The following is a 25,294-nucleotide window of genomic DNA, read 5'->3' as shown; positions in this document are numbered from 1 at the left end:
AAAAAAAAGCCCCGTAGGAAAAAAAAAAAAAAAAAAAAGGCTGGAAAATCCCATCGGGATCAGCTCCCCGCCCCCAAATCCTCGGGAATTCCCGAATTAAATCCCGAGTATGGGATGGGATTGAACGGTGGAGAAGGGTCGAAAGTCCCAAAATTCCCCTAGGACACAGCTCTGGCTCTTTCTGCTGCTGGTTTTACCAAAATCGGGGTTTTCCCAAGTGAAACTGAGGCTGGGGGAGAAGAACCCAAGGGGAAAAGTGGGGAGAAATGGGATTCTGCTCCCCTCCCCCGCAAAAAAAATCAGGAAATAAAACTGGAAATTGGAGGAAAGAAAATCAGGAAAAAGAGATTTTATGGATGTTGGAAAAACTGTATTTTATCTGAGGTGAAAAGTGCTGGAATTGGGGAAAGACCAGGGAAGGAACTGGGATGTGACAGCCAGAGGTGACCTCGACACTTCCCAGCTACTCCATGGGGATATTTGGGGAGAAAAAGGAGATTTTTGGGAAAGTCCTGGCCCCACTCTGGAGTTGTGAGGGGAATCTCTCTCCCCAGCCCCAATTTTCCCTGGTTTTACCCCAAAATACCCCCCCTTGGATTTACTTTTTTCCCTCAGGAAACGACACCAGGACAGGCAGAAACTTTAATTAAATTTTCACCTTCATCATCATAAATTTGGGGCAAAAGGTTTGGGAAAAGGGTCAAAGCCAAAACCTGGAGCTGGTTTTTCTGGGAAGCAGCAGCACCAGGAATCCGTAATTAATTGGTTTTGGACTAATTAAACTCCAAGTCCCCTAACGAGGCCAGTGAGGGCAGGGGTGACACCAGGACAGGGAGGATCCCATGCCCGGATTCCCTTCCCAAATTCCTGCTGGGGAAACTCCTCCCTGTGCCAAACAATTCTGTGGGTTTTAATCAGAATTCCAGGAGTTTTTTACCAGAATTCCTGGAGTTCTAACCCCAATTCCTGGTCCTGCAGCCGTGGGTGGGGAACAGGCAGAGCTGGGAGTTCAAATCCTCACGACCTGGGCGGCCACACAGGGGCTGCTCCGGGGGGTGTCCCTGGGATTGTCCCCGGGACCGTTCCTGGCTTTGTCCCCAGGATTCTCTCCAGGAATGTCCCCAGAGCTGTCGCTGGTTTTGTCCCCAGCTCTGTCCCTCTGCAGCAGCAGCCGCCCGTAGGTGCCCCCGGCCCGGCCCTTGGTCAGGCGCCCGGGGTTGATGCAGACACAGCCCAGGACGTCCTGCAGGGGACAGGGGACAGCGATCAGAGGTGTCCCAAATCCATACTGGGACCCCACAGCCCACCCAGACCCCAAAATCCGCTGCTTTGGGATGATTTGGGTCCCTTCCAGCCCCTCCCGTGTTTTTGTCCCTCTGGAATTTTGGGGTCCCTCTGACCTTGATGAAGAAGCGCAGCTCGGACGGGGTCACCAGCACGTCGGGGGTCACCGGCAGCGCCGCGAACGCCGCCAGGGCCTCGAAATCCACGTTGAGCTCCTCGGAGGGGGGGTACAGGGGGTAGAAACTGCGGGGGTTTGGGGAGAAAGGAGGTGAGTTAGGGGAGGAAAGAGTCATTTTGGGGAGAAAAGAGGCGTTTTTTGGGAGGTCGCACCTGCGCTGTGTCAGGATGTGCCGCAGGATCCGCGTGAAGCGGTCGCTGATCCCGGAGGAGCTGTGGGAGAAACGGGAGAGAAATGGGTGAGAAAAGGGAGAAAATGGGGGAAAAAGGGATGGGGGAAAAGGGGAAGATGGGAAAGGAAAACAGGGGGTGAAGAGGGGATTTGAGGGGGAAGGAAAGAGAGAAAAGGCAGAGGAAAAAAGGGGAAAACATTAAAAAAGGGGAAGATTAAAGAAAAGGTGGGGGCAAAGTTAAACAAAAGGGGGAAAATGTTAAAGAAATAGGGAAAAAAGGTCAAAAAAAGGGCGACAAGGTTCAAAAGGGGCACCTGCTGATCTCCTCAGCCCCCATGTGGAAGAGGAGGTCGGTGGAGGTGAGGCCGAAGATGACACCGTCGATATCCAGGGTGCAGGGCTCGGGCACCAGGAGCACACGCTGGACACAAGGACACGGGGCTGGACACCAGGACAGCCTGGGGAGCCCCACAGCGCCCCAAACCCACCCCAGAGTGCCCCAAATCGGCTCCAAGTCACCCCAAAACCACCCCAATCCCACCAAGTTTTCCTTAAAACCTCAAAATGTTCCCCAAAATCCCCGGGGCTGAGCTGGATTTTCTGCAGGAGCATCAGATCTGCTCCTGAGAGATAAAGAATAATTGTATGAGGGGGAATAAAGAATCAGTGAATGAGGGGATTTGAACCCAAAAAGGGCTGGGGGAGGGCGTTGGGAGCTCTGAAATTCCAATCCCAAATCCTTTGTTCCCTTGGAAGCTGTGGCAGGAAATCCCAGGTGGGGAAAATGAGGGAATTCGCCCCAAATCCCAGATAGGGTTACCAGGAGGGGTGGGAATTCATTTTTTGGGGTGAAAAAGGAGAATTTTGGGGCTGGTACCGCTCTGTCCTCCTTGGGCAGGTCTGGGAAGAGGAAGGGAGGCTGGGGGTACACGAAATCGTGGGAGACATCTCGGAGAGAGGGCACCAGAACCAGCTGGGAGCCAGCACTGGGGGGAAAAGGAGAGATTTTTGGGGTGAAAAGCAGTGATTCTGGGGAAAAATCCCCACGGGAATGAGGGGTTTGGGGCTGTCCCTGTGCCCACCTCCGGGTGCCCTCGATGATGGTCCTGAGGCAGAGCCTGAACACGTCAGAGAAGGAGCCCAGGAGCTGGCAGCTCTGAATTGGGGGAGAACAATGGGATTGGAACAATTTCCAGAGGTTTTGGGGGACTGGGTGCTGTCCCAGATCCACAGGGACTGAGGGGGTTTTGGGGGGATCCCTCCTCACCTCCACCTGCTCGTGTTTGGCGTCCAGGAACGGCCCCAGCTGTGGGAAAACAGCAAAGGACCCCCTTAAATCACCCTCAAAACCTTAATCTTTAATTATTTGTAATAACTCTCATGAATGATTTTAGCCAACAGCCCCAAAATCTCGGGGCAAAATGAGAACAAAAAGGGGAAATTGCTGAAATGGATGTGTTGTGTCCAGGTGTCCAGGCAGGGAATCAGAGTTTAACTCCAAGGGCAGCATTTGCTCTAAAAGTGGAGCTTTTCTGTCACTTTGGGGTGAGAAATGGGGATTTTGGGGTTCAGAAATGGGATTTTAAAGGGTTTGGAACCTCCCAAGCATTTGGAGGCTGTGGGGTCCGGGTGAGGGGTGCAGGATTGGGTTAATGATGATGATGTAATTAAATATTGATCGTTAATGAGGGGTTAATTGGGGTGCCCTCACCAGGACACAAACGTCAGGGCGGTCACGGGCCACAACCTCCAGGAGGTCACTCAGGGGCTCGAAGGCGACGCCATCCGAGGGCGTGAAGGGGCCACAGGCCACCAGCACCATCCTCTGCTCTGGGGGAAGAGGGAGTTTGGGGGAAAAAAGGGGAAGTTTGGGGTGAATAGGGATCAAAAATGGGGGGGTTTGGGGAATGGGAATGTGGGGAGGAAGGAAGAGGGGATGGGGAGAAAAAGTGGCTTGGGGATAAGAGGAAAGGGGATTTAGGGATAAAAAGGGAGATTTGGGATTGAAAATGGGGGTTTGGGGGTGAAAAGGGAGTGTGGGAGGGGAAAAGAGGGATTTGGGGACAATCAGGGGAGTCTGGGGACAGAAAGGGAGACTTGGGGAATCAAAATGGGGGAAAGGAGAATCCAAAGGGCACTTTGGGGACAAAAACGAGGATTTGGGGGGGGGAAAAAAAAAATCAGAGCTGGAGACAAAAAATAGGATCTGGAAACAGAAATGGGGATTTGGGGACAAATCTCAGGGCTCACCTGCCATGGGCTCCGTGGGGGTGTGGAAAGGCAGCGGGACCCCCTGTGGGAAAGTTGGGGATGTCTCCAAGTGCCCCAAATCCCCCCCAAAGCCCCCCCAAAGGCCCTGGGAGCAGGGTCACCTCGTAGAGCTTGGACACCACCATCCTCCTGCCCGTGCTGTTGGTGCCTTCCAGAGCCACCACCTGGATTGGGGCAAAACAGGGCGAAATTGGGGAAAAAGTGTGGGAATGGGGGAAAAGGGGCAGGGAGGGAAGGAGAACCCCCCCAAACCTCACCTGTCCTGGGAACAGGGAATATTCTGGCAGCTCTGAGAGGTCCAGTGGGACCTGGGCCCCCCCCGAGTGCTCCCTGTCCCCCACCAGCAGCACGGATTTGGGGTTCAGCTTCCCGTTCCCATCGCAGCTGATCTGCCCCAGCACCGTCACCGGCTCCTGTGGGACCCCAAAAACGTGTTACCCCAAAATGGTAAACACAATGCTTTAACTCAAAATGGGGTGACCCCAAAAACAAGGGCGGTTTAACCCAAAACGGGGGGGGGGGGGATTCACCCCAAATGGGGCTGGGGTCTCACCTGAGCTGGCAGTGCAGTTGAGCTGAAGCCGTCCAGGCCATGGTGCCTTCGCAGAACCTCCCCGAGCTCCTCCACCCGCTCAGCCAGCACTGGGGGAACCCAGTGTCACCAAACAGCCCCTGACCCCAACCCTGTGTCACCAAACAGCCCCTGACCCCAACCCTGTGTCCCCAACCAGCCCCTGACCCCCCCCCGCTCCAGGGTGTCCCCAAGCCTCCCCCGACCGGGCACCTTCCCGCACGTCCAGCGCTTTCTGGAACATGAACTTGTAGGGTTTGCTGAGGTTCTGCTCGGGCTGCCCGAAGAGTCGGACGCTGCAGCCGCCGCGGCCGCTCCAGGCCGGGCCCTGGGCAGAGCCAAACGAGGCCACGACCTCGCCCCGGCCCCCACGGGATGAATATTTCTGGGAGGGGGTGACACTGTGGGGACAAGAAGACCAAGGGGGATTCAGGCCAGGACGGGGCCGCCCCAAAAACTCCACGGATTTTGAGTTCTCCTCCTTTTTGTTACCCTCGTTCTGAGCACAAAAAGATAAATGGGGGTTAAAGGGATGAATTTTAGTGTTTAATGGTTTGTGTTGATTAATGAGGTTTTAAAAATGACAACGTGTCTGTAGCTTTAGAGGCTTTATAATTGCAAGGAGTTCAGTGGGGTTTGAACAATTCCCCCCAGATTTACAGCTCTAAAATGCTCCATTTCAACTTCGTAATGGTGTAATTTTACAGGAAAGGAAGGAAGAAAAGAGGGGAAAAAGGGTGAGTTGATGGAGCTGTGGTTTAAAGAAGCCCCCCAGGAGCCCTGACCCACCTCGGGGAGAAGCTGCCGGGGGAGAAGAGCCCGTAGGGGCTGCGGGAGGATGGCGCCCGCTTGGGCCGGGGCGTCTCTGGTGTGGAATTGGTGCGTTTCTGGGAGCCCTGGAGGGAACAGGCACAAAAATAAAGGTGTTTCCAGGCTGGTTTGAAGGCAAAGCCCGTGGATTGGGGGTGATGCCCACCTTGGATGGGGTGGTGTAGGCGTCCAGCAGCTCGTCCTCCTGCTCCTCGCTGAGGCTGACACTCGTTAAGGGGCACCAACGCTCCTGGTTTGGGGTGAAGCCCCCTAGGACCCCCAAATCCAATAATTCCTCCCATTCCCAGGCCTCTGCTGAGGATCTGTGACAGCTCACAGGCCCCCAAGTCCTGCCAGAGCCACCCAAAGCGCTCGGGTTATCCCCAGGATGTCGGGATACAGCTCCTGGAGCGAGTGGATGTCGTGGAGGAGCCCCCGGCGCTCGTCCCGGCCGCGCCGGCCGCGGCTGCCACGCTTGGCCAGCACCTGGGGCAGCAGGACAGGGGTGGCAGTGAGTGCTCCCTGCTCCCTTCAGGGGTTTTGGGGTGCAGGGGGAAATCGGGAACCCCACCTCGTGCTCGAAGGCGTCGAGACCTTCCGGGGTGAGCTGGGGGTCGAGGTCTTTGCTGGTGACAAAGGCCAGCAGCTCGTTGGCCAAGGCCACTGGGCCCAGCCCGTGGGTCAGGCACAGCTCCACCACTGCAGGGAGAAGAGGGATCAGAGGGGTCCCAAATCCCACCCAGACCCTCGCTCAAACCCTTGGGTACCCCCCCAACCACCCCCTCAATCCTTTGTGCCCCCCAAAAGCTGGCAGCTCCCAAAATCCTGGCCCCCATAAACCAAATATTTCCCACAACAGACCCTTTTATCCCCTTATAAACCAACTATTCCCCTCCCACCTCCCCTGACACCCTCAGCCCCCCAAACCCCTCACAGCTCCCCCGACACCTCCCCAGTCCCCCAAACTCTCTTCCTCCTCCCCTAGCCCTCCCATCTTCCCCCCCAAGCCGCGTCCCCTGGAGCCCTCACGTTTGTCGGGCACTTCCTCGCCCTGGCAGCGCAGCTCGAAGAGCCGCAGCTCCCTCAGCACCGCCTCGGCCGTCACCGCTTCCCGACCCCGCTCGGGCTCCGGCTCCATCCCCGGCTCCGCCATGGCCGCGCTCGAACCGCGAGGGAGGGGGCGTGGCCAAGCCGTATAAGGAGAAGAGGCGGGGAAAGGGCGGGCCTATGCAGATTTAGACGCAGCGGACCAATGGGAGCGGGATGGGCGGGTGAAGGGGCGTGACCGGCGGGCTCCAAACCCCGCCCATCGGGGGGTGGGAGGGGAAAAGGGCGGGAGGAAAAAAGGGCGGGAAAATTCGCGCCCTCAGAGCGCTGAGGGGGCGGGGCTGAGGGGGCTCTGAGGGAACCGCTCCCGAACCGGGCCTGGGGAGGCGAACCGGGCCTGAGGGGGAACGAACCGGGCCTGAGGGGTCCTGCCCAGATCTGGAAGGTCGAACCGGGCCTGAGGGGTCCTGCTCTGCCCCGGGTCCGGGGTCCCCTCCCTCCCTGGCCCCTCACCCCCTCCGAGTCGTGGCAGCCTCGTCCTTCACCCCCTGCCCAGGAGACACCCCCGGGTTTTAAGTCACAACCACCAAGACATCCCAAAAATATATAAATATAACCCCAAATCTGTGATCTATAACCCCTAGACAACTCTTAAACCCATTATTTTTAAATCTGCTATTTTGCAGCACCTCGAGAACCCCTCACCCCCCACCTTGATGGGAGAAAGAACTGCCAGAAAAAGGAGTTTTGACTTAAATAAGATGTTTTTTCCCTTTGGTTTTTATCTCATTTTTAATTTATACAATAAAAAACCACGTTATGGCACCCGGGGGCAGCAGATCCCTGAAGCGAAGGGCGACGGCCGGGGCTCCATCAGCACAAGAGGCACCGAAATTGGGAGGATTTGCCCCAAAAGGGCCGAGCGTGAGGTGGGGGCAGGGACAGGGGGGCTTTGGCAAAGCTCGGGGGGGGGGGGGTCCCGTGTGACCCCACCCCATCCCCCCCCCCGTCCAGACTTTCCTGCTGAAAAAAGCCAAAAAAGAGAGAAAAAACCGGCGCGGGGTCGTGGAAGGCACTTGGAGGGTCCGGTCAGGCAAACATGGTGAGCTGGAGCCACTGGGGATGAGGAGGAGGAGAGGGTGAGGGAGGAAGGGCAGGAGGGGGAGAAAGAGGAGGAGAGGGTGAAGAAAGTGTGGGAAGAGCGAGAGGAGGGAGAGGAGGAGAAGGAGAAAAAGGAGAAGGAGGAAGAAGAGGAAGAGGAGGAAGGCCTCCCCACAGCAGTACCTGCAGCAGGTCGAAGGTGACGACGCCGTCCTGGTCCACGTCCATGGCTTGGAAAAACCCTGAGAGGAGAGAAAGGTGTGGGGATTTGGGGGGGGGGGGGCGGGGAACGGGAAGTTACATTTCTGAGGGAAAAGTGTGGGTGGGATGGGCGGGAGGGCCAGGATGGTTTGGGATCATTTGGGATTGTATGGGAGGGATAATTTGGGATCAGGTGCTCACGGAACATGGTCTCGAGGCGCACGAGGCAGCAGACGAAGCTGTCAAAGTCCAGGGCCAGGTCGGGCTCGGCGTAGCGGGTGATGAGCAGCTCGTGCAGCTTCTTGTTCAGCCGGTACCCTGAGACAGGGGACACCCGGGGTCACCTGGGGGCCATGGGGCAGGGGAGGGGTCCCTGGGGGTCCCCGGGGGTCACCTGCAGCCTCCAGCGCCAGGCGCAGCTCGTAGGCGCTGATGGAGCCCGACTTGTCCAGGTCGAACTTGCGGAAAATGCTCTGGAAGGAACAGCCCCCCCCCAAAAAACGGGGGTGACTCGTAAGGGGAAACCCCCAAAACACCCCCCGTGTACCCTAAAATCACCCCCAAAATAACGGGGATGACTCATGAGGGGAGACCTCCCAAACACCCCCAGTGTACCCCAAAGTTCCCTCAGAAAGGGGGCGAGGAGAGACTCCAAAATCTTCATCCCACACCCCAACCTGCCTCATTACACCCCAAAAAAGGGAGGAAAACAGTGGAGGAGGGGTCTCCCATGAGGAGAGAAACCCAAAAATGGTGGTCACCCATGAAGGAGACCCCAAAATCCCCCCCAGAAGCCGGGAGAGAGCCCCCAGCCCCACCAGGTAATTGCGAATCCGGTTCCAGAGGACGTTGAACTCCACCAGTCCCAGTTTCCCGTTCCCGTCTTTCTGGGGAAGTGGGGTTAAGGAAAGGGGGGTTCAGGGGTTCCCCCAAGCCCCCAGCCCAGCACAGGTGGGGTTCCGGGGTCCCCCCAGCCCAGCCCCGAGTGGCTCAGGGGTCCTCCCAAGCCCCCAGCCCACAGCACAGGATACGTCCATCAGGTTCACCATGCTCCGGCAGGACTCGATGCTGAAGCCCTTGGTGCGCAGATCTTTGTCTGGAATTGGGAATTTTGGGCCAGGGTTAATTAATGAGGGGCTGGGGTTAATTGGGGTGGAACCCCCCCAGTCCCGGCCCTGGCTCACGTTTGGCAATGATGCGGTTGAGGATGGTCTGGAGCTCAGTGACGCTGATCTCCAGGTCCTGGGAAGGGGACATGGGGTGGCCCCAGTGTCACTGCTGGGCAGTGACATCATCGGCAACCAATGATGTCATGGCCAAAAATGACATCAAACAACCAATGATGTCACTGCCAACCAACATTGCAGTCAAATAACGATGTCACAGAAAACCAATGACATCACAGCAACACACCAACGCCACCATCACCGTCACCACCATCCCCTCACCGGCCCCGCCAGCTGCTTGAAGAGCTGCTTGAAGTTCTCATCGATTTCGCTCTCCGACAGCACTTTCTGGGGACAAAATCGGCCACTTTGGTAACAGCCCCACTCCAGCACCCCCCCAGTCCCACCCCGCTCGCCCCCTGCTGACCTCGTCCGGCAGCGTGGCCTGGATCTTGTCGTCCATCTCCCTGCGGACAGAGGAGCAGAGCGGTGAGCACGGGGCACGGCGGGTGCTGCCGGCGCTGCCCGGGCGACGCTTACTCGGTGCCGGCTTTCTTCTCCGAGAAGACGCGGAGCACGAAGTCGCCCTCCTTGTTGGGCTCGAAGGTGGAGGGCACCACGATGTACTCGCCGGGCGGCAGGCGGAAGCGCGTGCTCACCTCGCGCAGGTTGATGAACTGCTCGGAGCGCGCGCGCGACGCGTTGGCCAGGAAGAACTCGCGCTTCAGGTGCACTCCTGACCTCCCCACGTACTGCAGGCATCGGGGAAATGCTCCAAAACCGCCCCAAAAACACCCCCGGGACGGCCTGGCCCCACCGGCGCAGGGTACCCACCTCGGGAGGGACCTGTGGGGAAACGGCGGACACCAGTTGGGTCTGGGTGATGGCACCAGTGACACCAGCTGGCCCTGACTGACCCTAGTTAATGCCAGTTAACCCCAGCTGACCCTAGGTGATGCCAGTTGGCACCAGTTGAAGCTGGTTGACCCCATTTGACTGCAGTTGACCCCAATTAATGCAGTTGATCTCAGCTGATCTCAACTGATTCCAATTGACCCCAGCTAGTGGTGACTGAGCCCAGTGAAGGCCAGTTGATCTCAGCTGACCCCAGTACCTCATAGACAGCGAACCCGATGGTCTCCATGTCCTTGCCGTAGCGGCGCTCGCGGCGCCGGTGCTTCTGCATCAGCGCCAGCAGGAAGCTGCAGCCGGGCTCACGCCCGCCGTCCTCATCCCGCTCATCGTCCACCTCCTCCAGCTGGATCTTGAACTGGGGGTTGATCCAGAACGTGGCTGCAGAGGGGGCAGAGGAGACTCAGCGGGCGCCAGACCCCACACACCCAGGGCCATTCCCCAGCTCGTACCGGGGTAGTTCCGGCAGCCGCCGGCGGTGCTGCCGCGCCGCCACGTGCCATCGTAGAGCTGTGTGTTCCACTTGCGGAACTTGCGGGACTGCAGCGCGTCCGGGGTGAGGTTGCAGATCTCCAGGCGGGTGAATTCCCGCAGGAAATCCCGGAAGGACATCCTGCAGGAAGAGTTTTGCCCTCATTTCCAGGCACGAAACAGCTGGGAAAGGGGGTTTGAGTTGAACTTTTCCTACCAGAATTCTCCATCCTCCATCTTGACCATGAGCTGCTGGCGCAGTGCCGGCTCCACCGCGTGCCACTCGGCCGAGCTGTGGGGACAGCGGGGTCAGCAGGGCCGGGTCGTTACCACTAAGGAGCCTGGTGCTAACAAAACCTCACCCATCGCTCCAGGCGCCTGTCCACTCCACCTCTCCCCAGGGATTGCGCATCCGGATGAGCTCCAGGGCCTGCCCTCGGTACGGGATCTGCAGACGGCGCTGTCAGGAGACCCAAAATCCACCGACTTCCCCCCAAATCGGCGCCACCCTCACCTGCTTGGCGCCGGTAACCGAGTAGGCGTGGCCCTTCACCAGCTTCTTGAAGGTCACAGCCTCCATGTCGAAGGCGCTGGTTATCTGCACAGAGCCACAGCAGTGTCACTGAGGGAAAGGAACAGCCCCAATCCCGCTGTTTTTTCCCCCAGAAAGCCCAGATGGGCTCACTCACATCGATGGAGCAGCCCAGCAGCGAGCCACGCTCCAGTGCCTTCAGGATGATCTGGTACAGGTCGGCCGGGGGCCGGCGCAGGTCGAACCATTCGGTGACGCCGCCGGTGAAGTCCTCGAAGCCCTCGGAGGTGCTGCCCCCTGACAGTGCCTCGTAGCAGCCATTCACCCTACAGAGCACCCAGAGGGGTTTCTGGGGGGTTCTGCCCCCCAAATGGGCTCAGGGAGAGGGGAGGGGCCGTACTTGGCGTAGGCCTTTTCCAGCAGCGCGCTCCAGAACTCGGAGCCCTCGGCCGAGTGCACGAAGAGCAGCTTCCCGTCCTTGGTGGGCAAGTAATCGTCCACCACCACGTCCAGCCACTCGCCAAACTGCCAGATCTGGGGGGATAAGGAGGAGGAGGAACCCCCTGGGTGATCCAGGGAAGGAGATTTTTGGGGGGAAAATGCCCAGTTTGGGGTCCTACAAGGCAGGAGGGAAGTGGAGTTGTCACAACGGGATGGAGACACAAGGAAGTGGGATGAGAAAATGCACAAAATGGGGGGAATCCTCCCAGAATTGGGGGTGTGACCAAAATGGATGAGGAAATCCTTAAAATGTTGGGGGAGTCACCCCAAAATTGCAGAGGGGAGCCCTAAAACTTTGGGGTATCCCCTCAAAAATGGTCAAGGGGAGGCTTAAAAAGGCGAAGAAAGCCCCAAAATGGTGTGGGAACATCTGAGAATGACAAGAGGAGGCCTGAGGTGATGGTGGGAGCCCCAAAAGCGGGGGATTTGCACTGCAAAGGGCAGAGGGGAGCCCCAAGGCCGGGGCTGGCTGACCTGGAAGTGGAAGATGCCGGTGTAGCCCTGCTGGAAGCTCTGCCCGTGCGGCACCACGCGGTGCAGGAGCGTCTCGTTGAGCGTCAGCGACGCAATGGCCGCCAGCAGCCAGCAGTCACCTGGGACGGACCAAAACCACCAAATTCCTGCCAAAACCATCCCCAAAATCCCCAAATGCGGGGCAGGGGAGAAGCAATCCTCACCCAGAGCTCCCTGGCAGATGTCGGTGCGCGTGGCTCCATCCACAATGAACTGTGGGCGCGGACACAGCTCCTGCGGGAAAGCCCAAAATTCGGGATGTTCCCACATTCAGGATGTCCCAAACCCACGGGGTTTTGGTGAGGATGGATCCGGGCTCACCGTGGGTCTTTTCCACTCCACGCCGCGGGTTTTGGAAGAGCCGGGGCCCAGCTCACGGAAGCCCAGGGAGGAGGCGGCCGGGGGGAAGGCGGGGTCCCGGAACAGGGTCCCGGAGCGCCGGCACTCCTGGGCCAGCTGCCCGAAATCCTGGCCCAGGTACCGCACGGCGTTGTCGTGCTGGCCCAGCCCCAGCTCCTTGGCTCGCTGGTGCCGAACCTGCGCCGAGACGCCGGTGCAGAACACCGGCACCACCGGCGGCTCCGCCATCCTGCGGGGAACGGGACAAGTGTGCTTGGGGAGAAACGGGGGTGAGACGGGTGTGCTGCACTGGGATAAGGTCTGGCGGGATTTGGGGGCTTTTGGGGTTTCTGGGGGAATTAGGAAATTTGAGGGGAAATAGGGGTTTTGGGGGGAATAGGGTATTTCCCCCGGATTTGGAGTCCTGCTTCCAGGAAGGAGGAAATTGCGGCAAATTTGGTGAGTTGAGATTTTGGTGAGTTGAGATTTTGGTGAGTTTTTTGGGGTAAAAAACGGGAATTCCAGGGACAGGGAAGGTCACATGGGTCCCAAATCGTGGTGTTTCACCTGGAAATGGCCCTGTCAGAGTAAAATCTTGACAATTCCGACACGGGACAGCCCCAAAGGCCCGGGAAATGAGGGGAACTGCCCCGAACTGGTCGCGCAGGTTGAGGTGCGGCCGCGGGCGCGGCCCCGGGTCCAACCCCGAGGGCCTTCCTCGAGCTCTGGGGAGGCTCATTAAGCATTGGGGTGGTTAATTAAGCACTAGGCACGTTAATTAAACGCTAATCAGAGCCACCAAGGAGTGATGGAGCTGTGACAGGGGTGGGGGCAGCGCAGGCCCCCAAATCAGGCCAAACACGGGGGGTTCTGTCACCCCCAAACCCCAGCACAGCCTTTGGGGGGAGGGTCAGGGATGCCCCAAAACTCGGGGATTGTGCCCCAAAAATGCACAAATTAACCCCAAAATGAGGGTGAGGGGGAGTCCAACCCACGCTGCCCCCAGGGGTCCCCCCAGTTCCCTGTGTCCCCCTTCCCCACAGGGCCGGGTCCCTCTGCCCCCTCCGCACATACGTTTTTGGGGTGAAGGGACAGAAATCGCCTCTTTTCACCCCGTTTTGGGTGCTTGGAACCCCGGCAGGTGCCTGGGGGCGAGGGCTGGGCCCGGCTGCACTTCAGCTGCCACTTCTGCCCTCCTGCAAGGGAAGAAACACCGGAACAGAATTCAAACCCCAGCAAAAACCACCAAAGTTCCAGCAAAACCATCAACAACCCCCATTCCACCCCCCCGAGGCAGCTCCAGCACCCCAAAATCCCCTTTTTTGGCTAAACCAGGGCTCGGGGGGCGGGGTGGGGGAGCCCCCCCAGAGCCCAGCCCTTCCCCAGCTGCGGGAAGGGAAGGGAGGAGGCCTCTGGGGCAGGCTTTGCCCCTTTTCCCAGGTTTTTGCCCCATTCCGGAGTTGTGTAAGAGCCGGGAGTCCCCGCGCTCGGGGTCTGGGAGCGCTCCCGCTGTGTCACCGCCTGTCCCCGTCAGTCCCCGCTGTCACCTCCCGGGCCCCGCTCCTACCGCTGCCTGCAGGGGCGGCGCTCCCGGGCTCGCCGCTTTTGGGGGAAAACAAGGCAAAAAGCCGAATTTCTCACCCCAAACTTCCTCGAGCAGAAAGGCGAGGCCGCTCCCCCCACCCCCCCCCCGAGACTCCTCCCTGCGCCGCTCCCTCCCTTCCCTCCCAGCCCGCGGGGAGGGGACACGGGGCGGATTTGGGGCTGCTCGGGATCCTGCGGGATTTTCACCGCAGCGGGTGGGTGGGGCTGGACACGGGGGGGACATTGAGGGGACACTGTGGGGGCCGGACAGGGGTGGGACACGTGAGAGTGGACACAGGGAGGACACTGGGGGGACTGGACAGGGGTGGGACATGCGAGGGTTAGGGGGAACATTGCGGGGGCTGGACACCTGTGGGGTGTTTGTGTGCCATTGTGTGACATTTCTGCCCCATTCCTGTGTGTGTGGCACGTGTGACACTCTCGCCATGGACCCCCCCAGGTCAGAGCCACTCACCCTTTTTAATGCGTTTTTTACCATTTAAAAAAGAAAATTAGTGATTTTTTTAATACATGTTGCCCATTTTATTCATTTTTTGCACAAAAATGTGGAGGCAGGAAGGGCCCTGGGGAGAAAACGAGCGATTCTGGGCAAGTTTGAAGGGTGTGGGTGACAAATAACACGGAAATGGAAAAAACTGAGCAGATATCACCCAAAACCACGGGCTCAGACGGCAGGAAAGAGATACTGGGGAGCAAAAATGGGGGTTGGGTTCAAAAACCCCAAAACTGCTTGTGTAAAAACCAAAGAAAGAGAATTGAGGAGGGCACAGCCCCAATTCCAGGGGGTTTCACCCCAAATCAGCAGGGTCAAGACAAACCCCCCCCCCCTTCAGTTTTTGGGGGGCTCAGCCCCGTCCTCCAGGATTTATGGAGCAATTCCATCCCCATCCCTTTCCATTTTGGGGGGTTTAAAAAACAAAACAGCCAATTTTGGGACAAAAGAAAAAAAAACCAAGGGGGTCCATATTTGGGATGAAACCACCTTTGGGGTTAATTAAGGCCCTGCTTCGTTATCAGGGGCATCCTTAGAGCTCCCCACTTCATTAGCAGTGGTCTCATTAAGTGGCTTGATTAGAGCCCCTACTTGATTGGGGGAGCATCATTAGGACCCCCACTTCATTATTAGGAACATCATTAGGGCTCCCTGCTTCGTTAGTGGGAACTTCATTAAGCCTGCCTACTTCAATAGTGGAGGTATCATCAGAGTTCCCTGCTTAATTAAAGCTCCCTAATTCATTAGTAAGAATATCTTGAGAGCCCCTTGCTTCATTAGAGCAGTTCATTACAGGGGCCTCATTAGGGCCCCCATTTAATTACTGGGGTCATCATTAGGATCCCTACTTGAATGGGAGGGTGTTAGGGCCGTAATTAAGGCAGGGCTTCGTTAAGGCGCTAATTAAGGACTCACAGGGCAGTGAAGAGGCTGAGGGTGTTGCACTCGGTGCCATGGCCAGCAGGTCCTGCAAAATGGGGAGAAAAACAGCTGCTTTAGGCAAAAAAACCAACAAAATTCAAACAAAAAGCTAGTTTTTCTTAAAAAAAAAATATAACAAAAAGGTATTTTTGGTAGGACTAACCTTGTTGGAGATCCTGGAGAGGAAGGCCTGCACCATGGCGTCCTATTGGGGAGGAGAAAAACAACGGGAAAATCATTTTTTGAGTGGAAAACCGTACGGTTTTGAGGTTCTGGAATGTGAGGGGTGCTTGAAGTGCAGCTGAAAGACCCCCAGAACGAGAATTAGCATTTAACCCACATTAAGCTTCAAGTGACCCCAAAAGCCCCCAAACCCAACCAATTTTAATGCCTAAAAAGCCTTAAATCCTCCCAAAACCAGAACAAGCGTTTCATCCCCGAAAACTTCGAGTGACCACGAGTTAAATTCGGTCTCATACCTTTCTACCTCAGTCCCGCTGCAGGAATTTCCTGTTCCAACCCCAAAAAGGGGTCGAGGACAACATTGTCTGGTCTGCCCATGAGAAAAAAAATTCAAGTTTTCTTTCAAACTTAAGTTTTCCTTCCTTGACATATTTCAGTAAGATTTAAGGTGCTGAATTTATTTTCTGACGCCGAAAGAAGGAAAGACCCCTCAGGAGCTCGGGCGCTTTCCCGCCTTTTTCCTCCCCATCAGAGAATTGAGCCCCGCCCCTCCCGGGAGCCGCTCTTCATAGGCCGCGAGGCGGCGCCGCCAGCCAATCACAATGCAGAGATTGAATAAGCCACGCTCCTCTCACTGGCTGCTGTTCTTTAAGGGCGGGGCGAGGAGGAGACGTCGCTGATTGGCTGGGCGCCGTGAGGGGAGAAGTGTGAAGGGAGGGGCGGCCGCGCCGCCGGTGAGGGCCTTGGGGAGGTTTGTCAGGGGGGAAGAGGATCGGGCAAGGCGCTGCGGACACAAAGCATAGAGCGTAACGCGCGGTACGAGAAAAACGGGAAAAGAGACAAATCCAGACCATGTTGGGCCTCCCCAGGGAGCTGAGGGGGTCGCTCCCCTCGCCCCCGCCTCCCCTCCCCTAGCAACAGCCGGCGGCCAAGCGGCGCCGCACGGGGGATTTTTCTGATTGGCCAAGCCCCGCAGGGCCCGGCCAATGAGCGCGAGCCACGGGACCCTGGGCGTTCCCGCCCACCTCAGCGCCGGCTGCAGGGCCACTCGGACCGTACCAAGCGTGGGCATGCAGGGGGGGAGCCCAGCGGTTTGGGGTTTAGAGGCCTGTGGGCCGCCATACTCCCCTTGCGGGGGAAGAGGAGGGGAAGGAGCCCCTCGGAATGTCTGTAGGGAGGAGCGGTTTGGGCGGTGAGCCGGGGGAACCATGCAGTGGGTGAACCCCCCAGTGTCCTCCCTGGCAGCTGTGGTGCGGTCCAGACGGAAGTGAGGTGTCGCGCGCTGAGGCGGTTCCGGTGTGGGAGCGGCCCGGTCTGGGGGGCTGAGGCGGGGTCGGGCCCGGTGAGTCCCGGGGGCGACACCGGGACTTGGAGGGTGGGGAAGGGACCGGGGGGGCGTCGGGAGGGGCCGGAGGCAAAGGGGGGCTCGGGGGAAGCTGAGGGAGCGGTGACAGGTTGGGTTCCTGATGGAGGAGGGGACGCGAGGGGGGGACGGGGATGAGAGGATACAGGGACGTGGGGGGACCAGAAGGGTTTGGGGACAAGGGGAGGGACAGAGGGACATGGGGGGCACTGGAGGGTTTGGGGGCACAGAGACATGGGGGGACGTGGAGCTCTGAGGGGACAGAGGGACAGGGAGGGGGACAGGCGGACATAGGGGGACCGGAGGGTTTGGGGACAGAGGGGCAGGGGGAACTGGTGACAAGGAGGTGGCACCTGGGGACACGGCACCTGCTGCCACCTGAATGTGGGACAGGAGCCAGCGCCGCCCTCGGGGACCGAAAGCTCTGTTTGAAAAATCCCGTTTTTATCACTCACAGGAGACGTTAATGAGCTAAAAAACCTTTTAGAGGTTATGGTCAAGCCCCAAACCCCCCTGAAATCCGGGGCCTGTTGCATCCCTGATTTTGGGGGGAGGTGGGAGTTGGTTTTTGGGTTCAATCCGAGTTTCTGGTGGTTTCCAGGCCGAGGCCATGCTGTGCACAGCTCTGGTCATGGCTGGGAGCCTGACCCCTGATTCTGGAGATGAACAGGGATTGTTTTTGGATTTAAATCCCTGTTTTTCATGGTTTCCAGGCCGAGGCCATGTTGTGCACAGCTCTGGTCATGGCTGGGAGCCTGACCCCTGATTCTGGAGATGAACAGGGATTGTTTTTGGATTTAAATCCCTGGTTTTCATGGTTTCCAGGCCGAGGCCATGCTGTGCACAGCTCTGGTCATGGCTGGCAGCCTGGCTCTCACCACGGCCGTGGTTGCCCACGCCTATTACCTGAAGCACCAGTTCTACCCCACCGTGGTGTACCTCACCAAATCCAGCCCCAGCATGGCCGTGAGTGCTTCATTAATCATTAATTACTCCTCATTAATCCGGGGAACGGGTTGAGGGACTGCCCAGAGTGTCTCACTTCTGCTTTTTGCCCAGGTGGGGGTTGAGGTGCTCCCCAAAAATCCCTGGGGACAGCGGGGTGGGACAACACCGGGACCCCAAGCAGGGCTGGTTCTGCCCCATCCATCCCCCAGGACGTGAATTTTGGGCACCAAACGCCCCTAGGTTGTCCCCAAAATGCCTTTTGGGGGCTCCTGGCCCTGCAGGTGTTGTATATCCAGGCCTTCGTGCTGGTGTTCCTGCTGGGCAAGTTCATGGGCAAGGTTTTCTTCGGGCAGCTGCGAGCAGCAGAGATGGAGGTGAGCACCAGGGGCTGGACGGGATGGGGGGGGCTGGGGGCGAGTCTGGGCTCCAGGACAACTTCAGAGCTGGTTTGGGGAGAATTTGTCACCCCGGAATGTTTTTGGTGCTGTTTGGGGGGAGAATTTATGCATTTTGGGGAAGGATTTGGAGCTCTGAGAGCGTTTCAGTGCCACTTTTAGTGGGGGTTTTGAACCCCAAGAGATCTCTGGTGCAAATTTTGAATCCCCAGAGTCTCTGAGCCCCGTTTTGGGGTGAATTTTGAACTCCCAGAGGTTCTGGGCCCCGTTTTGGGCTCAGCCTGGGGGGCTGTCCCTGGCCCTGTCCCTCAGCACCTCCTGGAGCGCTCGTGGTACGCGGTGACCGAGACCTGCCTGGCCTTCACCGTCTTCAGGGACGACTTCAGCCCACGCTTCGTCGCCCTCTTCACCCTCCTCCTCTTCCTCAAGTGCTTCCACTGGCTGGCTGAGGACCGTGTGGATTTTGTGAGTGGTGGGAGTCGGGAAAGCAGCTCAGAAACAACCCAAAGCCCCCCTGAAACCAGCCCAAAAATAACCCAGAATCACCCCAAAACCAACCCCCAAAATAACCTGAAATCAACCCAAAATAAATTCTAAAAATAACCCAAAATAACCCCCAAAATAGCCCAAAATCACCTCAAAAATAGCCCCAGCCCCATTCCAATCCCCATTTTTGTGGAAAATCTCAGTTTTCCTCCCCCCACAGATGGAGAGGAGCCCCAACATCTCGTGGCTCTTCCACTTCCGAATAGTCTGTGAGTGCTCCTCATTTGCATAATTTTGGGGCAGAGCCCTGGGCAGCCGAGCGTGGTGGGGCCAGATAAGCCCTAATTACCCTAATCAGCACCAGCTCGTTAACGAGGGGCTCATGGCGGTGGGGGGGAGGGGGGGGGCGTTAATGAGCTCTGCAGAACGAAAACAAGGTGCTGGATCCACGGCAAAATGGGGTGGGAAAATGGGATTTAGGGATGGATTTCCCAAAATTGAAAAAGAGGGATTTAGGGGTGTATAAACCAACTTTTGAAGGAAGTTTGGTATTTTGAGAGGAGGCTCCAAGCTGTGTCTGGAAGTGCAGAAATCTGTTAATTAAACCACTCGTTCTGATGGGGTGTAGAACCGCCCCCCCCGGAGCTCCTCCCGAGGGTGAGCCCCGTTGATGTTTTTGGGGTGTCCTGTGCCCTTTTCCCAGCCCTGATGTTCCTGCTGGGAATCCTGGACCTGTTGTTTGTCAGCCACGCCTACCACAGCATCCTGACCCGCGGCGCCTCCGTGCAGCTCGTCTTCGGCTTCGAGGTGGGTGGGGCCTCGGCCCCGCCGGGTTTTTGGGATTTTTTTAACGAGCCAAGCAGTTACTGGTTGCTATAAAGTTGTTTATTGCAAAGGCGCATCGGGCCTGGAAAGGCAAAGAGTCACAAATGTTCAAGTCAGTGCTAAAAGTTTTTGGTGTAGAATCCTAAATTGAAGTAAAGTTTTAATTAGAAGTGGAAGCTGCTTCTGTGCAGGTCCTGGCAGGGCTGATGTTGCTGCTGCAGCTTCTCTCTTCTTCTGGCTGAGGATGGTGGTGGTGAGAAGAAAAAGCAACAGAGCAGGAACAAAAGCAAAAGCCAATCTCTCCCCAGTGCACAGATTCTTATACACAAATTACCCAACAACTCAAAAACACAAATTTGAATCATTTCTTCTTAAGCTGTTAGAATTCTAGTTAAGAATGAACTTATTAGTAATTAGTTAATTCTTATTAAGAATTAAGTTTTAGTTAAGAATTACCTTAACCTATTTAGAATTGTAGAATTCTTAACCTTCTGGAATCTAGTTCCTTAGCATGTTAATTTATGTCTAAACTACATCCATAGTCTGTCTTGTTCTGTCTAAAAAAATGCAAGCAATATTTTTATTACAATTTTATTATGTCTGCAACTGTGTTCCTGGAGCCTCTACAGAAGCTTATTTTCAACACTGGTATCTAGGACTGTGTTTTTTTCAGCCTTGCACTTCTACACTGATATTTGAGACCTTTACTCTTTAAAGCATTTAAAAGTTATTCTTATTTAAACTTGCTCATCTAAAGCTTAAACTTACACCTTTACTTTACGTGTGAGTGGTTTAATACACTTGAATCCGTGCAAAGGTTTTAATTCAATCCCTGCACTCTGATTTCTCTCGGAAGAATTCAGAGAGATCCTTGATTTACAGACTGCAACACCCCCCTCCCGGGGTGTCCCTAGGTCGGGGGTGGGGGTCTCACCTGTGCTGTCCCCTCCTGTCCCACCCCCAGTACGCCATCCTGCTGACCATGGTGCTCACCATCTTCATCAAGTACGTGCTGCACTCCATCGACCTGCAGAACGAGAACCCCTGGGACAACAAGGCCGTGTTCATGCTCTACACCGAGCTCCTCACCGGTATGGGGGGGCTCTGGGCCCGGGGGGACCTGGGGAGGGCAATTAGGGGCTGCTTAATGAGGGGTTGAGGTGGTGCTGGGCTTCAGCTGGGCTTGGTTGACAGATTTTTTTTGAGCGTTGGGAGTCAGGAAAACAGCTCAAAAACAACACACAACTCCCCAAAACCAGCCCAAAAATAACCCAGGATCTGCCTGGCACCAGCACAAAAATAACCCAGAATCTACCTGATACCAGCCCAAAAGTAACCCAGAACTTGCCTGAAACCAGCCCAAAACTAACAATCAGCAGAGAGTCAAAGTCTTGATTTCTAATTGAACTTTTGTTCATTAATGAGGACTCAAAGCGTTGGTGTTCTACTGGTCTTGGTTGGCTAATCAAAACTCAAAGTCTTGGTGGGACTCAACTGGTCACCACAGCTGACCTTTGGTAGTCCCAGAATTGCACCTTGAGGTCCATCCCCTCCTCCAAACTGTCCCAAAGTCAGACCAGGTGATTTTGGGGTCCCTCGGGCAGGCTGTCCCAGGCTTGGCCCAGGTGATTTTGTTGTTCCCCCAGGTCTGATCAAGGTGCTGCTCTACATGGCCTTCATGACCATCATGATCAAGGTTCACACCTTCCCGCTCTTCGCCATCCGCCCCATGTACCTGGCCATGAGGTGAGACCCCCCTGGCCTGGGAGCATTGCTGGCTGTGATCCTGATCCCAATCCTGATCCCAATCCTGATCCCAATCCCACCCCCTGTCTCTGCTCCAGGCAGTTCAAGAAGGCCGTGACCGACGCCATCATGTCCCGCCGGGCCATCCGCAACATGAACACGCTGTGAGTGCCCAGACCCAGCCAAAAACCCCAAATCTGGGCAACCACCAGATTGGTGACACCCCAAATCCGGGAAAACCCTGCATGCGTCCACCCTAAAAACCCGAAATCCCGGGGAACCCCTCTGTGCATTAGATTTTTGGGAACAGCCCAGGGTATTTTTGGGAGCAGCTGGGGGATTTTTGGGAATGTCAATCCCAAATTCCCATGGCAGGTATCCCGACGCCACGGCCGAGGAGCTGCAGGCCATGGACAACGTGTGCATCATCTGCCGTGAGGAGATGGTGACAGGGGCCAAGCGTCTGCCCTGCAACCACATCTTCCACACCAGGTGCTGCTTCCCAGGGGATTCCGGGGATTCTGGGAATTCCGGGGATTATGGGGATGGTTTTTGGTTACTGCCCCAGCTCTGCCAGCCTAATCCCAATCCCAGTCCTGATCCAGGTCCCAGTCCTGATCCCAGTCCCAATCCTTTCCTAATCCCAATCCCCAGCACCTCAGTGAAAGTTAATTAAGCCATTAGTTAATTCCAGATTAATTAATAAGGGGTTCATTAGTGAGGCAAGGGTTAAACTCCTTTGAGGGGGGTCAGAGGGACACGGAGGGGTCTTGGGGACCAATAACTAATGAGAGGGAAGTTAATTAAAGAGTTAATTATTGCCATGGGAATAAAGCAGCCGGGGTCTCCCGGGGTGGCATTGATGAAGACATTAATTAAGGGGCTGATTAACCCTGGCAGCTGCCTGCGCTCGTGGTTCCAGCGGCAGCAGACGTGCCCCACGTGCCGCATGGACGTGCTCCGAGCCCCGGGGCCAGCGCAGGCACCCCCGGAGCCACCGGGACCAGCGCCGGCACCGGCACCGGGAGCGGCGCCGGCAGGGCCACAGCCCCACAACTGTGAGTGACAGAGGGACAGGGAGGGGACACAGGGACTCCCAAACTGTGAGTGACAGAGGGGACAGGAGGGAGAGGCCCCGTGGGCAGTCCGGGGTGTTGGCCATGGGGCTGTTCCCATTTGTGAGGTGCCGGGCTCGGTGACCATGGAAATGTGGGGGAAATTCGGATTTTCCCGGCTCTCAGTGCTGCTCTCTCCCCCCGCAGTTCCCCAGGGGCTCCTCCCTCCCTTTCCCCCGGGGATGTTCCCGTTCTGGCCGCCCATGGGGCCCTTCCCGCCCGTGCCCGGTGTCCAGGCCCCGGCCGGAACTGACGGCTCGGCCACGGCTGCTGGCACCGCTCCTGGTGAGTGACCCCAAATCCCACCCAAAACCTACCCCAAACCCATCCCCCTCCTCCTCTTTTCCCACCCCAAATCCCACAGATCCCATCCTCTTCCTCCCCTCTTCCCACCCCAGATCCCCAAACCCAAATCCCATTCCCCTTTCCCTCTGCCCCTGACCGCTGTGTCCCGCAGGTTCCCGTGCCGGTGACGCCGCAGCTGGTGCCGGTTCTGGCTCTGTGCCGGAGCCGGCCGGGGCCGGGGCCGGGGCCGTGCCGGGGCTGCCGCTGCCGCCGCCCTGGCTGGGGATGCCATGGCCACCCCTGTTCGGTAAGATTGGGGAGTTTGGGGATTTGGGAATTGCGCTTGGGAATTTGTGGATTTGGGATTTGAGCATTTGGGAATTTGGGGATTGGGGATGATTTGTGGTTCCCCCGCACTGACCCCTCCCCAGGCGTGCCCCCCATGCCGGTGCCCCCCGCCGGCTTTGCCGGGCTCACCGAGGACGAGCTGCGAGCCCTGGAGGGCCACGAGCGGCAGCACCTGGAGGCGCGGCTGCAGTGCCTGCACAACATCCACACCCTGCTGGACGCGGCCATGCTGCAGATCAACCAGTACCTGAGCGTGCTGGCAACTATCGGGTAACTGGGATGGACTGGGAGGGACTGGGGGGGCACAGATCAACCAGTACCTGAGCGTGCTGGCAGCTATCGGGTTAACTGGGATGGACTGGGAGCACTGGGAGGGTTTGGTGCTGCCCATCCCCCCCAGGATTTGGGGTAACTCTGGGATCCCCCAGGACCCCCCGAGCAGCCCCCCGGCCGCCACCCCCCCACGAGGCCCCCCCGGAGGAGCCCCCAGCGCCGGGACCCTCGGGAGCCACCGGAGCTGCTGGAGCCACCGGTGAGTGAGGAGCCCCCTCCAAACTGGGGAAACTGGGTGAAACTGTTTCTGCACTGCTATAAACTGGTACAAAGCGGTTCTGGTGTCCCCCGCAGATCCTGCCTCCCCCGAGGATGAGGAGGACGTGGCTGAAGGCCCCGAGCCCCGCGAGGGCCCTGACACGGCTGAGCTGCGGCGGCGGCGCCTGCAGAGGCTGGGGACCCCCCCCCACTGACCTGAGACCCCCCTGGGACCCCCCAAAGTGACCGGGACCCCCCCCCACTACCCGGGACCCCCAAACTGACCAGGACAGCCCCCCCTTCAGTGACCAGGACACCCCCCCCCAAATTGTCCCAAGACCCCCCCCCAGGCCCCCTCTCAGTTCCAGGACCCTCTCCCCATTTCCCACCCCAATTCCCGACTGGAAGCAAATCCCAGTCCCAGCTGTGCCCCTTGGTGACCCCAACCCCATTTCCCCTTTCCCTTTTCCCTCTTATTCCTCCCAGTTTTTCCCATTTCCCAATTTTTTCCCTAGTTTCTCACCCCTTCCCCTTCATTCCTTTCCCATTTTCCCCCATTCTTCCCTCATTTCCCCAATTTTCCCCTTCCCATGCATTTCCTCACCCATTCCCTTCCATTTTTCCCCATTTCCTCACATTTTCCTCCACCATTCCCCTCATTTCCCTGTATTTTTTTCCAATTCCTCTCCATTTTTTCCCAATTCTCTTTCCTTTTTTCCCAATTTCTCCCCATTTCCCTCCAATTCTCCCTCTCCACTGAGCCACAATCGCATCCCTGTTGTTTCCTGGGAATTTTGGAGTGTCCCCTCCCTCCCTAAATCCACCCTGGGGGGGTTTGCCCTCTGACCTTGCCCAGCCCAGGGAATTTGAGAGCCCCCTGGGATTTTGGGAAACCCCTGCTGAAATTCTGGGGACTCCTCCCATTCGAATTTTGGGGCTACCCCGAGGATTTTGGGGCCCCTCCTTGGCATTTCGGGGCCTCCAGGTGGAATTTTGAGATCATCCCAGGAATTTGGGCCTCCTCCCCCTGTGGGAATTTGGGTCCCCTCCATGGAATTTCAGGGTTCCCCCTGGAATTTTGGGAATTCTGCTTCCCCTCGTTCCCATTAACAGTATTAACCCCTCCCCGCGGGGGACACCCCAAATCCCACCCTCCTCCCCCAGTCCCAGACTGGTTTGTACTGGTTTCCCACAGCCAGAATTGCAGTTTTTCGCTGCCTTTTTTCCCATTTTTCAGCGCTTTTGGCCCAAATCCCGCCCCGGTTTTGGCCGCGCCCCCAGTGCCTCTGGAACCCCAAATTCTCAGGGAAAAAACAAAAAAAAACCACAAAATCCGCGGCCGGAAGTGACAGAAAACGGCGGCTTTTGCACCAAAACGGCAGCTGGGGGGGGGGGGGAGGAGCTAAACGTGGTGGAGTTTTGGGGCAAAAAGAAGCCAAATTGGGATTTTTTGGGTTTGAGGTGCATTTTTCTTTCTCCTTTAATTTTTTGGGCAGTTTCGGCCCCGGCTTGAATGGGTTAATGAGGAATTTGGCAATAACGAAGCGGCGCCGCTTTGGGGAGTTGATTTGTAACCCTTTCGTGTTGTTTTTTTTTTTTTTTTACCCATTTTCAGCCAAAATCATCGTTTTTTGGGTCTGTTTTGAGTTTTTTGGGGTGGATTCCTCAAAATTACCTCGTTTTGGGGTGAAGCCACGGGGAGGGGGAAAGGAGGGATCGTTCCAGCGGCCGGCCCGGGGGGGCGCTGGACCCCAAAATCGCTCCTTTTCCCCCCGAAGCGGTGGCGGAATTATTTAATTTGTAAATAATGTACAAATTTTTACCAGCTCCGATGTAAATACGGCAATAAAGGTTGCAGTAAAGCTCGGCTCCTCCCGCCCGCCAGGGGCCGCGCGGCCCCGCCCTCGTCTCTGTGGTTCTCCCCTCCCTCAGAGTCTCTGTGGCCGATCAACAGTGCGTTGTACTGGTTTATAATGGTTTC

At 57.1% G+C, this 25,294-nt stretch overlaps 3 protein-coding genes across 3 annotated transcripts; 1 reads left to right on the top strand and 2 right to left on the bottom strand.

Annotated features, from left to right (window-relative positions):
* Positions 1-628: 628 nt before the first annotated feature.
* On the bottom strand, positions 629-6,833 carry POLA2 (DNA polymerase alpha 2, accessory subunit). The gene is made up of 18 exons (XM_088155090.1): positions 6,316-6,833; positions 5,858-5,985; positions 5,687-5,772; positions 5,453-5,507; positions 5,266-5,372; positions 4,690-4,877; positions 4,459-4,547; positions 4,163-4,318; positions 4,007-4,069; positions 3,885-3,927; positions 3,346-3,464; positions 2,902-2,940; positions 2,717-2,790; positions 2,512-2,620; positions 1,949-2,055; positions 1,615-1,674; positions 1,401-1,527; positions 629-1,243 (listed from the first exon to the last, which is right to left on the bottom strand). The coding sequence occupies exons 1-18, from the start codon at positions 6,437-6,439 to the stop codon at positions 1,010-1,012; spliced, it is 1,908 nt and encodes a 635-aa protein (XP_088011216.1). The 5' UTR covers positions 6,440-6,833; the 3' UTR covers positions 629-1,009.
* A 245-nt stretch (positions 6,834-7,078) lies between these two features.
* Positions 7,079-13,755, bottom strand: CAPN1 (calpain 1). The gene is made up of 23 exons (XM_014893046.2): positions 13,637-13,755; positions 13,144-13,265; positions 12,052-12,319; positions 11,895-11,964; positions 11,692-11,810; positions 11,117-11,250; positions 10,874-11,042; positions 10,699-10,782; positions 10,547-10,632; positions 10,402-10,476; positions 10,166-10,326; positions 9,916-10,094; positions 9,636-9,647; positions 9,342-9,553; positions 9,229-9,268; positions 9,084-9,149; positions 8,820-8,877; positions 8,667-8,731; positions 8,454-8,522; positions 8,030-8,108; positions 7,837-7,953; positions 7,618-7,676; positions 7,079-7,449 (listed from the first exon to the last, which is right to left on the bottom strand). Exons 3-23 carry the CDS (start codon positions 12,316-12,318, stop codon positions 7,423-7,425), a joined length of 2,148 nt encoding a protein of 715 aa, XP_014748532.1. The 5' UTR covers position 12,319; positions 13,144-13,265; positions 13,637-13,755; the 3' UTR covers positions 7,079-7,422.
* A 2,540-nt stretch (positions 13,756-16,295) lies between these two features.
* Positions 16,296-25,175, top strand: SYVN1 (synoviolin 1). The gene is made up of 16 exons (XM_014893028.2): positions 16,296-16,613; positions 17,460-17,600; positions 17,864-17,956; positions 18,290-18,442; positions 18,684-18,732; positions 19,167-19,270; positions 20,253-20,379; positions 20,935-21,034; positions 21,133-21,198; positions 21,410-21,526; positions 21,935-22,092; positions 22,297-22,434; positions 22,607-22,741; positions 22,866-23,052; positions 23,211-23,314; positions 23,410-25,175. The coding sequence occupies exons 2-16, from the start codon at positions 17,469-17,471 to the stop codon at positions 23,526-23,528; spliced, it is 1,782 nt and encodes a 593-aa protein (XP_014748514.1). The 5' UTR covers positions 16,296-16,613; positions 17,460-17,468; the 3' UTR covers positions 23,529-25,175.
* The last annotated feature ends 119 nt before the right edge of the window (positions 25,176-25,294 follow it).

The sequence above is a fragment of the Sturnus vulgaris genome, chromosome 34 (assembly GCF_052056855.1).
Source record: "Sturnus vulgaris isolate bStuVul1 chromosome 34, bStuVul1.hap1, whole genome shotgun sequence".
Taxonomy (NCBI): Eukaryota; Metazoa; Chordata; class Aves; order Passeriformes; family Sturnidae; genus Sturnus; species Sturnus vulgaris.
This window is presented reverse-complemented; position numbering and strand designations above follow the sequence as displayed.

Bases quoted from the DNA above. Each gene is read 5' to 3' on its own strand.
- SYVN1 (XM_014893028.2), top strand. From the start codon at position 17,469: ATGCTGTGCACAGCTCTGGTCATGGCTGGCAGCCTGGCTCTCACCACG. The intron at 17,601-17,863 runs GTGAGTGCTTCA...CTGGCCCTGCAG, and splicing joins AATCCAGCCCCAGCATGGCC to GTGTTGTATATCCAGGCCTT. The intron at 22,742-22,865 runs GTAAGATTGGGG...ACCCCTCCCCAG, and splicing joins GCCATGGCCACCCCTGTTCG to GCGTGCCCCCCATGCCGGTG.
- POLA2 (XM_088155090.1), bottom strand. From the start codon at position 6,439: ATGGCGGAGCCGGGGATGGAGCCGGAGCCCGAGCGGGGTCGGGAAGCG. The intron at 5,373-5,452 runs GTGGGCATCACC...TGTTCCCTCCAG, and splicing joins CCTACACCACCCCATCCAAG to GGCTCCCAGAAACGCACCAA. The intron at 4,878-5,265 runs GTGGGTCAGGGC...TTGTCCCCACAG, and splicing joins CCCGGCAGCTTCTCCCCGAG to TGTCACCCCCTCCCAGAAAT.
- CAPN1 (XM_014893046.2), bottom strand. From the start codon at position 12,318: ATGGCGGAGCCGCCGGTGGTGCCGGTGTTCTGCACCGGCGTCTCGGCG. The intron at 11,811-11,894 runs GTGAGGATTGCT...GGTCCGTCCCAG, and splicing joins CATCTGCCAGGGAGCTCTGG to GTGACTGCTGGCTGCTGGCG. The intron at 7,677-7,836 runs GTGAGCACCTGA...CTCTCCTCTCAG, and splicing joins GCGCCTCGAGACCATGTTCC to GGTTTTTCCAAGCCATGGAC.